The sequence below is a fragment of the Myotis myotis genome, unplaced genomic scaffold (assembly GCF_014108235.1).
Source record: "Myotis myotis isolate mMyoMyo1 unplaced genomic scaffold, mMyoMyo1.p scaffold_m19_p_6, whole genome shotgun sequence".
NCBI classification, from domain to species: Eukaryota; Metazoa; Chordata; class Mammalia; order Chiroptera; family Vespertilionidae; genus Myotis; species Myotis myotis.
Genome location: NW_023416368.1, coordinates 28743580 through 28760186, shown reverse-complemented (window position 1 = coordinate 28760186; position 16607 = coordinate 28743580). Strand labels below are relative to the sequence as shown.

The 16607-nt window shown below is 35.2% G+C and overlaps 1 protein-coding gene across 7 annotated transcripts in view; it reads left to right on the top strand.

The window, feature by feature from the left end:
• Window positions 1–16607, top strand: part of LOC118657918 (ankyrin repeat and KH domain-containing protein 1) — a 129534-nt gene that overhangs the window by 99101 nt on the left and 13826 nt on the right. For all 7 annotated transcript variants that reach the window (XR_004968142.1, XR_004968141.1, XM_036312626.1 and 4 more), the window contains 14 exons: window positions 927–1072; window positions 1231–1342; window positions 2023–2168; window positions 2463–2605; window positions 3025–3238; window positions 4754–4929; window positions 5141–5303; window positions 7203–7298; window positions 7984–8100; window positions 9872–10046; window positions 11068–11524; window positions 12422–12568; window positions 14186–14335; window positions 14497–16106. Coding sequence is in view for 5 of the 7 variants with exons in the window: in XM_036312626.1 (XP_036168519.1) it covers window positions 927–1072; window positions 1231–1342; window positions 2023–2168; window positions 2463–2605; window positions 3025–3238; window positions 4754–4929; window positions 5141–5303; window positions 7203–7298; window positions 7984–8100; window positions 9872–10046; window positions 11068–11524; window positions 12422–12568; window positions 14186–14335; window positions 14497–16106 (3852 nt within the window). In the remaining 2 variants the exon portion in view is untranslated. The remainder of the gene's footprint in view (window positions 1–926; window positions 1073–1230; window positions 1343–2022; window positions 2169–2462; window positions 2606–3024; window positions 3239–4753; window positions 4930–5140; window positions 5304–7202; window positions 7299–7983; window positions 8101–9871; window positions 10047–11067; window positions 11525–12421; window positions 12569–14185; window positions 14336–14496; window positions 16107–16607) is intronic.

Genomic DNA, 16607 nt, shown 5'->3' with positions numbered 1-16607 from the left:
TGTTTTCTTGACTTTCAGTCTGGGTGATAGAAGTTTGTTTATTGACATTACTGAAGCCTTGTTGTCTTTTTCCATATTATTAATGATTGTGTGTTTTTCTGAGCTTTTTTCCTTCTTAAGTAGTAATGTTTTTCAAATTAGTGAATAATAGTACTGAAAGTTCTATAAAATATCTGATAATTACATTTATTGAGTACTTACTATATGCCAAACACTGTGTTAAATGTTTTTATAAATTATCTCACAGACAATTCACAGCATCCCTCTCAGATAGGTCCTATTTCCCTCTCTATGAGGCAAACTTCATCTCTAATGAAATGTAAGAAATATATAGACATAAAGGTATCATTTCAATTAACAAAGTTTCCAAACACCAGATTTTGAGATCTAAAATAAAAGTTTCAATGTTCAGTTGAAAAATAGTTTGATTTTCAGACACTGATTCATTGTGGCAAATTTTCAAAGCAAATATTGAATTTTAAAAAATGCTCTCTGCTATTAATGGGATAAATATTCTAACTTGTTCTCCCCTTTTTTGCATTGTTCTCAGGATATTTTATCTAATTACCTTTTATAAATTAAGAAAGTCTTTACTTTTTTAAAGGAAACTATTTTTTCTCTATTAACAATGTAAAAGGCTACCATTTGTTACATTTGCACTCAATAACAGACACTATACTAAGTATTTTACCTGCATTATTCTGAGTATTTCCAACAGCCTTACAAGGCAGGTATTGTTATTATTCTCCCCATTTTACACCTAAGAAAAATTGAAACTCCAATAGGTTCATCTGACTCCAAAGCTTAGGATTTAGTTACTACATTATATTACTAATACAGAATTTTATATTTTCTGTATTTTTTTGTATATTATAAATGACTTTACTCTTTTAGTAGAATTCAGCAATATGGATATTGTTTTTCAGCTGTGAGTAGCAGAGTGCCCACTGGTTCAAACAGTTCCTCTCAGACCACAGAATGTCTTACACCTGAACCCTGTTCACAGTCTCCAAGCAATGTGGCTTCCCAGTCATTGCCCCCTGTCTATCCCTCAGTTGACATTGATGCACATGTGAGTATATTGCTTTATTTAAACTTATTTTGCACATTTTTATTTTCTTTGTTTGGAAAGGAAAATTATCATTTTATATTCATTGTGAAAATATTTGCTCATCAATTGATAACCCCATTGTAAAAAAACAAAATCTAATTTATTTTTTCCCCTTCTAGACTGAGAGCAATCATGACACAGCATTAACATTAGCTTGTGCAGGTGGCCATGAAGAACTCGTATCTGTACTCATTGCACGAGATGCTAAAATCGAACACAGAGACAAAAAAGGTAAGGAATGTCAGTCAAAAATAAAGTCTGGCCCTGGCCAGTGTGGCTCAGTTGGTTAGAGCATCATCCTATGTACGGTCATGGGTTGGATTCCCAGTTGGGACGTATGTGGGAGACAACTGATCAATGTGTCTCTCTCACATCAATATTCCTATCTCCCTTCCTCCCTCTCTAAGGTCAATTATAAATAAATAAATAAATAAATAAATAAATAAATAAATAAATAAATAAATAAATAAATAGTCTGAGTGTAGTTACATCAAGTTTTTTCACTGTCATTATGTAGTTTCTAGACTGTCTCAGTGAAAAGATGGATAAGCATATTTCAATTTGAAATTCCAGATTTGTTCATCTACAGAGCCTAATTATTCTCCAGAAATTTGAGTATAAATTATCAGTGAAGTACAGGTTTCCTTTCTCCTTAATCCAAAAGTTGAGCATGCAGCGGTTTCAAAGTTCACTATGAGTATAAACTGCAATAGTTATCTTTGACTTAGCATTTCCTTTTTATAGATGTTTATGGATTTTTGTCACAAATTAGAGGTTAGAGCAGTTTTATGTTAAATACTTATAAGTATCTGCCCTAAAGACTTTCTCTACTAAAATAATCAAGAAATAAAAGCAGTGGCTTAATAAGTAAAAACCACAAATTTGTTTGAGAGTTTTATTTTCTGATTTAGGCTTCACACCACTGATCCTGGCGGCAACAGCAGGGCATGTTGGAGTTGTTGAAATCCTTTTGGATAAAGGTGGAGATATAGAAGCACAGTCTGAACGAACTAAGGATACTCCACTTTCATTGGCATGTTCTGGTGGACGTCAGGAGGTGTGTTAATGTTAATTTTCATTTTGTAAATATGTTTCCATATATTTTAAATATGCCTATGATGAGTGAACCACAATCCTAACACATATGAAATGCAAATGGTTACTCAACAATTGACGAATAGAAAGAGTAACTTTTGATTTCAGTACAATTGGGATTTCAAACCTCTGAATTCCTTGATGTGAAATTGAATCCATTTCCCTAATGCTGATATTTGAATATACAAAGTCTAATTAATGATAAATTGAGCCCTTGATGTAAACTGGAATTCTCTGTTCACATTTTACTTTGTAGGTGGTAGATTTGTTGCTGGCTCGAGGTGCAAATAAAGAACATAGGAATGTGTCTGATTATACACCACTGAGTCTAGCTGCATCTGGAGGATATGTCAATATCATTAAGATTCTGCTTAATGCTGGGGCAGAAATTAATTCAAGGTATCTATCACCTATCTCGTTTTTTACTCATGATTAATAAGTTACTACTTAGAATAAGTGTCTTCCCCTAAATATTTGGATAGACACCATTTTTAATTAAGATAGTATTAAAGTTACAAGAGCCAACAGTTCTTCCTGTAATGTGCTTATAAATAATCACAGATTATTTCAACTAAGGTGACTATTTTTAAAGAGGTCTCCTTCAGAAAGTACGTGGTTATGTATAGTTGAAAATTTATAACTCTAAATAAGGATTATGTTGTAAATTGTAAGATTTTCCTATTTCTAATTATTAGTCTAAACAAATAAAATCATTCATTGGTTTCTTTTTACTGAAACATTTTCATCCTTTACGTTCTCTATGCTTTTTTAAAAAAACAACAGGTAACATATTTTAATTTTCTAATTTCCCCCCTGAGGACTGGGAGTAAACTAGGTATTTCTCCCCTGATGTTGGCTGCAATGAATGGACATGTTCCTGCAGTGAAATTGTTGCTTGATATGGGTTCAGACATTAACGCCCAAATAGAGACCAATCGGAACACAGCTCTCACCTTGGCCTGTTTTCAAGGTCGAGCAGAAGTAGTGAGTTTGCTTCTGGACCGAAAAGCCAATGTTGAGCATAGAGCAAAGGTAAGCACTTTATAATTTGTCAACTACATCAGATATATTTCTAGTAGAAGAAGAATAGCATTTCAACTCAAATTGATGTACTGTTTTAAATTGTCATAACTTAAAACTGATGCCCTAATGCAAGATTGGAGAATTGTGCTATACAGTGGTCAGTAACACATTATCACTATTCATGACTTTTATTAAGGACAGTGACAGTGAAGAAAATAGAATCAGTATTTTTTTCAATCTCAGGTTTGAGTGGTTCCCTTAATCTTCTAATTTGCAGCTTTTGAATGTAGTAATATTATTTTATAGTAAGATATTTTTGAGTAGTAAGATTATTTTATAGAGCCCATTAATGTAGATTTTTAAAGAGGCGTGTGCCTTAATAAGGCATGTGCTTACCAATGGTAAAAACCCCAATCCAAAAAATTACTGCACAGCCCTAGCCAGTGTGGCTCAGTTGGTTGGAGCATCATCCTGTACACCAAAAGGTGGCGGGTTCAATTCCCTGTTGGGGCACATACCCAGGTTGTGAGTTCAATCCCAGATCAGGGTGTGTGTGGGAGGCAACTAATCATAATCAGTGTTTCTCTCTCACATGGATGTTTCTCTCTCTCTCTCCCTTCCTCTCTCTGAAATCAATTTTTTTAAATTACTGCATAGATTATAAATTTAAGATAGCCAAATTCTGACAATTTTATGACTATTTAGCATTCAGAAAGTAAGAGTATGTCAGTGTTTCGAATTCTTTTTTGGCTTAGAACTATTAAGTACTTAGAACTCTAGAAAAATGTAACTTGTGTAAAATTCTTAATAATCAGACAATTGCCAAGCTGGTAGTCATTTCAAGTTGGAAGGGATTGAATGAAAATCTCATTTTTTCTCCCTGAATTTCATTAAAACTTTTCATTGCACAAAGAGAGATGAGCCTTTCCTGCTATCCAGTTTATCTTTTATATTACAGATACTCAGTGTGACCCACTTGATTATTAGAAGTCCTAGATGAATCATCTTACTTTAGAAATATTACCAGTAGGAAATATCTTTTGGCAAAAATGTCATGAACAAAAGACATGAATAAAATATATGATATTTCAATCTATTTTACCTAAATTTGAATAGGATTGAAAGAATTTACCCTGAGGTATTTAGCAAACTGCGTTCTCAGATAAAGTATTATCTAAAAAAAGTTTTCCCATTAAACATTGTGCTTTACTTGCTTTTTATTCATTTTTAATATCTTTATTTGTTGTGCAGAGAAGTTAAGGTCTCATGCATAAATTTATAACAGTATAGAAGTTATAAAATTGTTTTGTTTGTTTTAATTTAGCATGTGGTCGTATAAGTTAATTCATTCTAGCTTGTCTAATTGCATCTAACAATTTTTACTTGCTGTTTAGTGAAATTTAAGATTGTGAATATTGCTTAGCTGTTTTATGAGATAAAATAACAAATAGAAAACACAAATCAATTGTTTTAGCCTTTTGAAAAGTTATATTAATTTACTTGAATAATTTTTGGTTTAAACAGACTGGTCTTACCCCCTTGATGGAAGCTGCTTCTGGAGGGTATGCCGAGGTTGGGAGAGTTCTCCTTGATAAAGGAGCCGACGTCAATGCCCCCCCTGTGCCTTCCTCAAGAGATACTGCTTTAACAATAGCAGCGGACAAAGGTCACTATAAATTTTGTGAGCTCCTCATTAGTAGGTGGGTAAATTTTTTATTTATATATAGAACTTTCTGCTTTCACTTTCCAGAGCCATTAAAGCTAATAAAATTGTTCTACTTTACTGACATTTTAAAGAACAGATTGTTTACATGATATTTTGTAACAGATAAAAGACAAATAGAGAAAAATAGAAAAAGTTTGCCTCTTCTCATAGGAAACAAACTACATTAACATCTTTTGATTTTATAGAGGAGCCCATATTGATGTTCATAATAAGAAGGGAAACACACCACTTTGGTTGGCATCCAATGGTGGACATTTTGATGTGGTGCAGTTGCTGGTGCAAGCAGGTGCTGATGTGGATGCTGCAGATAACCGGAAAATCACACCTCTTATGTCAGCATTTCGGAAGGTAATTTGATATGGGTGAGGGGGGATAAAATTTAATAATTTTAAATCAATTCTAAGTTAAAACCATATAAGAAAGATAAATTGGATAAATGACTATAAATCTATATACAAATAACTGCTATATTTTCACTTTTTGTAGCCAGATCTAATAGCTATATGGTAGCTCACTACAAGCAACTTTATTAGATTAACTCGTGTCTAGACTAGTTTTGTTATGTCATTGTACATAAAGCATTAGATTTAAGGGCAGTTATTATATGCAGATGGATATCTTCTCTACCTCAGGAGGAAAAAAAATGAGTGGACTCTTTAATAAAAACTTATTATACCATATATATATATATATATATATATATATATAAAGGCTCACTTATCTGTTATATTTTTAAAAGCCCTCCCATTACATTTATGATAAACTATAAATGACTTAACATGGCTTACAAAGCCCTGTAGGATATGGCTCATGCCAGCCTCCCCAGACCAGTCATTTATACTACCCTTCCCCTTGGCTCACTACACTTCAGCAATAAATTTTTAACTGCCTCAGGTCTTTTTCTCACTGGTTTTCTTTTCCCAAAATGTCTTTCCCTTGCATCACCTGACTCACTTCTACTTACCCTTTAGCTCCCATTTTAAATGTTAAGAGTTCTTCTGTAACACCCAATCTGAAAAGGTCCCTCTTCTCTTTTATAGTACACTATTATTTTCCTCATCCAAATGTGTAGTTTATATGTTCAAATACATGTTTACTTTTTTTTTAAATGTATTTTATTGATTTTTTACAGAGAGGAAGGGAGAGAGACGGGTAGAAACATCGATGAGAGAGAAACATTGATCAGCTGCCTCTCGCACACTCCCTACTGGGTGCCTGCAACCAAGGTACATGCCCTTGACTGGAATCAAACCCAGGACCCTTGAGTCCGCAGGACGACGCTCTATCCACTGAGTCAAACCAGTCAGGGCTACATGTTTACTTTTTTAATGCCTATCTCCTCAACTAGGCTGGAAGATCCATGAACAATAAGATTCATGACTTTTTCACCACTGTTCATACCCAGTTGTTTAGCACAGTGCCTAACTCATAATAGCTGGTAACTAAATAGCTATTGAATGAGAGTAGTATAAGTTATATGTCTTAGAAAAATATCTTAAGATATTTTCTAGACTTAATTCTTTTTACAAAATTTTCTTTCCTTTTAATTGAGGTATAATTTATATCCAGTGTAATGCACAAGTCTGAGGTTCATAGTTTAATGCGTTTTGATAAATGCATATGCCCATGTAACTCAAACCCCATAAAGATATAAAATATTTCCATCATTCTAGAAAGTTTTATCGTGCCTGTGTTCAATTAATTCCCTGCTTTGAAGGCAACCACTTTTCTGTTTTGTGTCACTACCAGACCAATTTTTGAGGATGTCTTAGAACCTTAATAGGAGGGGAAACTATGCAAGTTTGGTTATTTTATAATAGAATTGATTACAAATTATTCATTCTCTGATAATGACAATTAGGAAGTGTTCTTTCTAGAGTCAAGTTATAGGACTCAGATAAATGTAGGCAATCTACCTTGTTTAGTAAGGTGAGAGCCAAAATAATGCTTTGGAATCTAGAACATCCTCTTTGTTTTTAGGACTAATTTACAAAAACTTTTCTACTTTCCATGGAAAATAGGCATATTAAACTCAGGAGAAATGTCTTTTGGTCCACCATATATTCCCGAGCATGTTGTACTTATCTTTCTGTTTATAAACTCAACACTGATTTTATTTTTATAATTTCAATTTGTAATTTAATAAACTATCTTAAAGTATTAATATACCTTTTACTCTTAAGTTTTTAAGCATATGGAGAAATTTTAAGAGATTTTTTGGTGTGCTTTCTGTTGTACTCTTTACAGGGTCATGTAAAAGTTGTTCAATATTTGGTGAAAGAAGTCAATCAGTTCCCTTCTGATATAGAATGCATGAGATACATAGCAACAATTACAGATAAGGTAGGTTTAATATGCTATTGGAGCACATTTTTGTTTTTTGTGGAATTATGTGCTAAAATGTGCAGTTACGGACCTGTTCTTTTGTCCTCTATGAGACTAACCACCTCGTCTTTCTATACTTTAGTTTCTCCATTTATAAATAGAGAATGGGTATAATACTTCTTTTTTTTTTTTAATATATTTTATTGATTTTTTACAGAGAGGAAGGGAGAGGGATAGAGAGTTAGAAACATCGATGAAAGAGAAACATCGATTCAGCTGCCTCCTGCACACCCCCCACTGGGGATGTGCCCGCAACCCAGGTACATGCCCTTGACCGGAATCGAACCCGGGACCCCTCAGTCCGCAGGCCGACTCTCTATCCGCTGAGCCAAACCAGTTAGGGCTGGGTATAATACTTCTGATAAATGATTCCCTTACTTTTCTGAACCATAATTACAGTGACTGCAGCCAAAATTTATTACTAGACCATTAGCCCAATTTAGAAAGTTTTCTGAGAACATATAAAGTTTTTAGGGAGTAGTTCCTTATTTTAATTGAAGATTGATTCATGACTAGACTCAAAGGATAATTTAATTTATTTATTTGAATTAAGCCCTGGATTTTGGTATGCTAATCAGCTCGTCTTATTTGGCCTAGTATGTTACATGTTCCTTCATTGAAATAATTCCATTTTTCACTATAGGAACTGTTGAAAAAGTGTCATCAATGTGTTGAGACAATTGTGAAGGCTAAAGACCAACAGGCTGCGGAAGCAAACAAGAATGCAAGTATTCTTTTAAAGGAACTTGATCTGGAAAAGGTGAGTGGGAAAAATAATTTTCCTTATAAAAATATTGAAAATCTAAGGTAAATTTGCCACCTATAGACCAATATTTTGAACAAAATATTTTTCAAAGGAAATGATTAGTAGATTAATTTTTAATTTGAACCTGTCATTCATAAAAAATATTTTGAACCATATAAGTGAGGTCTAGTTTTCAAGCATATCACAATTTACCAAATGATACTTACTGCCTAAGTGGTTTTAATATTAGTCTAAGAAAAATTTAGTAAAACATTGGAAGTCATTTGTTTATTATAAGATCTGGGCTATAAGTGGTTTATTATATCCTCAAAGACTAAGTGTCAGATAGCCTAGAATGTGTGGTAAAATGGAAAAAGTTAAATAAACAAGATCACTTTTCTGAGGCTCAGTCTGTTTACCAGGGAAATGAGGATGTTGTTATTAAATCCAGAATTTATATTAAAAGAACAAACTCCATGATCAAATAGTCATTCTAGGAATGCAAGAGATAGCTTAACCTGAAAATATTTTGTTGATTAAACGAAGAAAAAAGATACAATCATTTTGGAAAATGCCAGTTCTTAGTTTAAAAATTACAAAATAAAACTTGTAAGCTAAAAACAGAAGGAAAGATTGCTTACCAATCAATGAGAAAAAGAGAACTTGCTCAGAATAAGGAATGATTCAGAGAAAAATAAATATAGATGGTCAATAGATGGAGAATGCCTAACTTTATAAATAAAGAAATGCACTATAAAAGAGTGATTTAAGTTTTTTTTTACCAGACTGTCAAAATTTAAAGGTCTGGTAATAGCTGTTGAGGCAAAGGTATGGAGAAATTAGCACTCTAGTATGATTTCTTTATGTATGGTATAAATTAGTATAACTATTAACAGAGGTATTTGACAAATTAATTAATTAAAAAAGTGAATACCCTTATTCTAGCCATTCCACTTATAGAAATTTTATCTAAGATAGATAGACAAATGCTCAAAGATGTGAATGTATATAAGGTCATTCATTGTTGTATTGCTTATAATAGGGGAAAAACTGTAAACGTTAAAGTCTTAATAATTAGGGAATTAAATTTTAGTACTTTCATGATAAACTTGATTACAGTTAAAATAAGAAGGAAAAAAGCTGTCTTCATTTTTAAATAAAAAGAAGTTTGAAGTTAGATGACAGCTAAGGTCCCATCCTAATTTTTATTTTTTTGTAACTACCCAGGGACATACATGGTCAGCAATTCCCTAAATAGCCCACTGGATTTATGGCAACAGAGTGATGAAATGATTTTTAATTGAAAATACAGTCTTTTCTTTCAGTCCTCAGCCCTTCTTATTAACATAGGAGATCGGCAAATTTTTTCTATAAAATGCCACATAGTAAATATTTTAGGCTTTGCAGGCCATATGCAAAAATCTGAAACTGCAAAAAATGAAACTATGGATAAGGGGAGACTACTGTATACTTGATATAGTCCTTTGCCAGATGTATGATTTGAAATTTTTTTTCCTTTTTAAGGGTTGTCTTTTTACTTTCTTGATGGTTCCTTTGAAGCACAAAAACTTTTATTTCTCATGAAGTCCGGTTTATTTATTTTTTCTTTTGCACTTGATCTTAGCCAAAAGGCCGAGAAGCGATATATTTTTTCTTTTGTTGCTTTTATAAATGTGTTTTGAAACTGATATTCATGGGAAACTCCTCATATCATAAACAGAAATATCATTTCATTCTTGATTTTAAATTATTGCTTTGTTGATAATATGATACATCTTTATTTCAGTCAAGAGAGGAGAGCAGAAAGCAGGCTCTTGCAGCTAAAAGAGAGAAAAGAAAAGAAAAGAGAAAAAAGAAAAAAGAGGAGCAGAAAAGGAAGCAGGAAGAAGATGAAGAAAACAAACCTAAGGAGAATTCAGAACTACCAGAGGATGAAGATGAAGAGGAAAATGATGAAGATGGTGAGAAATGACCCATCAAATTAGTGATAAAATTCTCCTGTTTAGCAACTTCATTTTGAATACCTTTGATGTAATTAATTCTAGTTAAATATTCAATTACTTTAATCTGAAATTGACAATTGACTCATAGTAAATATTTCTAAACATTTTACATTGTAAAGTGATATAGAGAAATAGGAGGGGGGGGAGACAAACATATTAATTGAGGAAGTTCAATTGTAATTTAAGTCTCCCTGTAAAACGTGTATGTCCTGAAAACAATACAGTGAAAGAGGTATGCCAGGTTCCTCTCTGCTCTCTCCTCCCCCCTCACCCCCTGTTGGAAAATTGGAGAGGTCTGTTTCCTCAATAAATTTTTAGCTAAGGTTCAGACGCAAAGCTCTACAGCACTAGGGTTTTATTATTCGCAAAGAGTTGTTTATTATACAGTGCTTGTAGTAAGCAAATAATCTTGCTATATTTGAATTCTAATTCTAAAATCCTATTTGAAATTTTTTCTAAATTTAAACTATATTGTGATTTTTGGTTAGTTCATGAGACTAACATTTCAGATCTTAAAAGTGTTAACTGTATGAATGTTTTATACCAGTTTAGACATCAAAATAAGATATAGTATATTTGTTCTAATAACAGTAAAGATTTCTTTTTTGTTTGTTTTGTTAATCCTCACCTGAGGAAATTTTTGCATTGATTTTTAGAGAGAGTGGAAGGGAGAGGGAGAGACAGAGAGAGACACATCAATTGGTTGCCTCCTGCACACACCCTGACCCAGGCCGGGGATCGAGCCTGCAACTGATGTATGTGTCCTTGACTGGAATCAAACCAAAGACCCTTAAGTCCTTGGGCTAACACTCTAACCACTGAGCAAGGGCAAGATTTCTTTATTTACTAGTAAATATAGGTATAAGGAAAATATGAGTAAAGGACTAACTTATTATGAAATGTTACAGGTATATATGTAATAATTTATTTTGAGATCTGTGACTCTCAATGTGATCTTTATCCTTTTTGATAATTTCAGTGGAGCAAGAAGTTCCCATAGAACCTCCTAGTGCAACCACCACCACCACAATTGGAATCTCTGCAACATCTGCAACATTCACAAACGCGTTTGGGAAAAAAAGGGCTAATGTGGTGACAACCCCCAGCACCAATAGGAAAAATAAGAAGAACAAAACAAAAGAAACCCCTCCCACTGCACCTTTAATATTACCAGAACAACATATATCCTTAACACAGCAAAAGGCAGACAAAAATAAAATAAATGGAGAACCCAGAGGTGGTGGTGCAGGAGGGAACAGTGATTCAGATAACTTGGACAGCACAGATTGCAACAGTGAGAGTAGCAGTGGTGGTAAAAGCCAAGAATTAAACTTCAGTATGGATGTGAATTCCTCTGGTGATAGGAGATACCCCTCACTGCTACTCCATTCCCAAGAAGAAAAAATAAGTACTGCCACTTCTAAAACTCAAACACGGTAAATTTTTCTAATATGTTAACTCGACATCCACCTGTTGTTGTTTTTCCATGCTTGGCACAATAAGTTGAGGTTTATTCTTCAAGCACAAGTTGTGTTAACAGTTTAAATCCATCTCATTATCTGTCTTCAGTATTCAAAAGTGAAATTTATCAATGTCCTAATGTGCTAATTATAAAATGAGATTATTAAAAATTTTTATGATTTCATTTTGAAGTTGAAAATATTAGCAATATCTTGATTTTCACTATATCACTTTTATTGATTACTAGAGGCCCAGTGCATGAAATTTGTGTGTGTGGGGGGGAGAGCGGGCTCAGTCTGGCCTGCACCCTCTCTCACAGTCTGGGACTTCTTAGGGGATGTCCGCCTGCTGGCTTAGGCCCAATCCCCTTATGGCAGTCAGACATCCCTCTCACAGTCCTGGGCTCTCGCAGTCCGAGACCCCTTGCTCCTTACCACCCACCTGCAGTGGAGGCAGGAGAGGCTCCCACCACCGCCACTGTGCTTGCCAGCCGTGAGCCTGTCTTCTGGCTGAGCGGCTCTCCCCCTGTGGGAGCGTACTGACCACCAGAGGGCAGCTCCTGCGTTGAGCATCTGCCCCTTGGTGGTCAGTGCACACCATAGCGACCAGTCATTCCTCTCATCATTCCTCCATTCGGTCGATTTGCATATTAGGGTTTTATTATATAGGATAGTACAACTTTTGACTTCCAAGTCCATTTTTATACTAAAATAGATGTTGGACTCTTTGTCCTATTTCTATTTTTCTGAATTGTTGATAATTTGATGTGCCAAATTTTAATTCAAGTATTTTAGCATAATGTCCATAATAATCTCTTGATTTTCTAACTTAAAATTTTTCTTTTATTGGATTTGCCATTTCTCTCTTCTCAGACCTGAAGGTGAAGTGAATTCTAGTTCCTTAACAACAAGCTATAAGTCAGTGTCATTGCCATTAAACTCTCCAAACATAAAGCTGAATCTGACTAGCCCTAAAAGGGGGCAAAAAAGAGAAGAAGGGTGGAAAGAAGTTGTACGAAGGTAAGAAAAATTAGTCTTATCTTTTTAACTTACATAGACCAATTAATTAATGAATAATTTGAATGTAGTTATTATTTTAAACTACAGGCCAGGGGTCCTCAAACTTTTTAAACAGGGGGCCAGTTCACTGTCCATTCCTCCTCAGACCATTGGAGGGCCGGACTATAGTTTTAAAAAAAACTATGAACAAATTCCTATGCACACTGCACATATCTTATTTTGAAGTAAAAAATCAAAATGGGAACAAATACAATATTTGTATTTGCATGTGGCCCGCAGGCCATAGTTTGAGGACCCCTGCTGTAGGCTAAAGCAAAATTAGAAGTAATGTATAAATTTTGCATGCATATTTTATAGGAAACAACAAACATTAGATTTAGAATAACAAAAAGTATTTATTAAAACAGAAATTTTTTAAAAACATAAGATGTAGTTTACAAAATGGCCACAAGTTTCTTCTTAAAGGGAAGATTCTATACTTGACAGCAAATCACAATGTTATTAGGGTTATGATGTTTGTTTAATGGTCCCATTTTGATTCAGACATCTAGCTTATCTATTTATAACGTTTAAATAAAGTTAGACTTGGCTAGAGAGCATATTCTGAAAAACTGATTATCTGCTTTTAATGCAATTAGATCATCATAAAAAGGGGGGAAAGGAGCCTATAAATTTAAAACTAACTTCCTCCTCAAAAAAAGAAAAACACCCACACTCCTGCAGCTAACCCTGAAAACTACCTTCACACTGCCTTATACTTAAGCCATGATGGCGGAATGAATAAAAGCAGCGAAAGGTCGCTGCTTTTAAATGTCATACACAATCCAGATGATACTTCTAGCCTCTGTTCACACTTTACAACAGGGAATCAGGACAGACATAGATTTGCAGATGTGCATTTAATCACCAAAGGACTGAAGTTTCTGGGCTTTTATTCTGTAATATTTCCAAGATTTTGTGTCCATAAATGCAAAGAAGTCTTTCAAAACAGGAGACAGGATGCACACTTGATCAGATAGATTTAAGTATTATTCATGGCATATAGCCTACTCCATGCTCTAGCTTTCAGAATATCTAAATATATTCTTCCCAACTTGTCTACATTAAAATAATAATTTTTTATTATTTTGGAGCTGCCATTGGGTATTCTTCTGGAAGGAAGGTTCAAGTTTAAAGGTCTCTCCCTTAAAGGAGGAATTCTAGGGTCTACAATGACCACCTGAAAATAATGGGTGTTATCCTCATCTGGTTGTGCCAGCAAACACTGGGTTTCTTTGATAACCCTGCAGGGCCATCGGGCCATCTTGTCAGATCCCATTATCAGCCTCTAGTCTTCTCTCTGGCAACCACTCACCTCACACACAAGCAGAAGTCCCAGGCTCCGCTTGTGAATTGCTTTTTATGTAGTTCAGATCTGAGACTTTCTTCTTTACTGCTAAGTATAACTTGTTGATATTGATAAGCTAGCCACTGTTTTTCAGTATGAAGTTTAACAATATGGTATGCATTATTTTAATTTAGAAAGAGTCAATACATATGGTCACTGCAGTTTGGCTGACGTGTGATATTTCAGGCAAATTTGAACGCTTAAGCTCATGTGTTGTCTTTGTTTTTTAGGTCAAAGAAATTATCTGTTCCAGCTTCAGTGGTTTCCAGGATAATGGGAAGAGGAGGGTGCAACATCACTGCAATACAAGATGTTACTGGTGCCCATATTGATGTGGATAAGCAAAAAGATAAGAATGGCGAGAGAATGATCACAATAAGGTAACTGTAGAAAATGTATATTGCTAGTTCTATATAGAAATTAAATTTTATTAGAAGCATACTTTTGTTAGTTATAGTAGAATAAAGAATTTTCCTTCATGGCAAAGATTACCTGTGGTTGTTTTTTTATGTTATTTATCTTGTTTTTGTTTTTTCCCCAGGGGTGGTACAGAATCAACAAGATATGCAGTTCAACTTATCAATGCACTTATTCAAGATCCTGCTAAGGAACTGGAAGACTTGATTCCTAAAAATCATATCAGAACACCTACCAGCACCAAGTCCATCCATGCAAACTTCTCGTCTGGAGTAGGCACCACAGCAGCTTCCAGTAAAAATGCATTTCCCTTAGGTGCTCCAACTCTTGTAACTTCACAGGCAACAACATTATCTACGTTCCAGGCCACTAATAAACTTAACAAGAACGTTCCAACAAATGTACGTTCTTCTTTCCCAGTTTCTCTACCCTTAGCCTATCCCCATCCTCATTTTGCTCTCCTGGCTGCTCAGACTATGCAACAGATTCGGCATCCTCGCTTACCCATGGCCCAGTTTGGAGGAACCTTTTCACCCTCTCCTAATACTTGGGGACCATTCCCAGTGAGACCTGTGAATCCTGGCAACGCAAATAGCTCTCCCAAGCATAATTCTACAAGCCGTCTACCTAACCAGAATGGTACTGTTTTACCCTCTGAGTCTGCTGGACTAGCCACTGCCAGTTGTCCTATCACTGTCCCTTCTGTAGTTGCTGCCAGTCAGCAACTGTGCGTGACTAACACCCGGACTCCTTCCTCAGTCAGAAAGCAGTTGTTTGCCTGTGTGCCTAAGACAAGTCCTCCAGCAACAGTGATTTCTTCTGTGACAAGCACTTGTAGTTCCCTGCCTTCAGTCTCTTCTGCGCCGATCACTAGTGGACAAGTTCCCACCACATTTCTACCTACAAGTGCTCCTCAAGCACAACTTTCTTCACAAAAGATGGAGTCTTTCTCTGCCATGCCACCCCCAAAAGAAAAAGTGTCCACACAGGACCAACCCACGGCAAACCTGTGTACGCCATCTTCAACTGCAAATAGCTGTAATAGCTCTGCCAGTAACACGCCAGGAGCTCCAGAAACTCATCCATCCAACAGTCCCACTCCTTCTAACAACACACAGGAGGAGGCGCAGTCATCCAGTGTGTCTGAATTAAGTCCTATGTCAATGCCATTTGCATCTAATTCAGAACCTACTCCATTGACTTTGGCATCACCAAGATTGGTTGCTGCTGATAATCAGGATAACAATAATTTACCTCAATTAGCTGTACCAGCACCTCGAGTTTCTCATCGAATGCAGCCCAGAGGTTCTTTTTACTCCGTGGTTCCAAATGCTACTATACACCAGGATCCCCAGTCTATTTTTGTTACAAATCCAGTTCCTTTAACACCACCTCAAGGCCCACCAGCTGCAGTGCAGCTTTCTTCAGCCATGAACATTATGAATGGTTCTCAGATGCACATTAACCCAGCAAATAAATCGTTGCCGCCGACATTTGGCCCAGCCACACTTTTCAATCACTTCAGTAGTCTTTTTGATAGTAGTCAGGTGCCAGCTAACCAGGGATGGGGAGATGCTCCACTATCCTCACGAGTTGCTGCAGATGCCTCTTTCACTGTTCAGTCAGCGTTCCTAAATAACTCTGTACTTGGACACTTGGAAAATGTGCACCCTGACAACTCTAAGGCACCTGGCTTCAGACCACCTTCCCAGCGAGTTTCTACTAGCCCAGCTGGTAAGTTATTATAACTATCACTGCAGCTCAGGTTGGGGCTCTAACAGCATAATCTAATATTCTAAAATAATAATAAAGAGTTTATTTTGTACATAATATTGCATAATCTTAAAGAAATGAGAATGTGTCATAAATAGTAAAGACCCTTTAATGATTGCTGATTAGGCAAAAAAGTAGCTGTAAGTCAGTCACTCACATATGATGAGCTGCCTTATGCTCTTTATCTGATCTCTCTGTCCCTCATATCAGTGACCTTGTGTCAATCCATTTTCTTAGAATTGGTATAAGATAATATTAATAAAACAAGATTTATAGGATGCTTCAGGGACTCCCAAGTTTTACAGACTTTTTAATTCACAGCGATTGCTTACTTTTCTCAGATTTAAAACGTTTGAGTTACAAAGGTGTTTAGGTACCAGTCCATAATCTTCATTCTTTGTTTCCAGTCTTGGGTATTCAGACCAAATATTAAATGATGTTGTTTAATAATACTCTGTTATT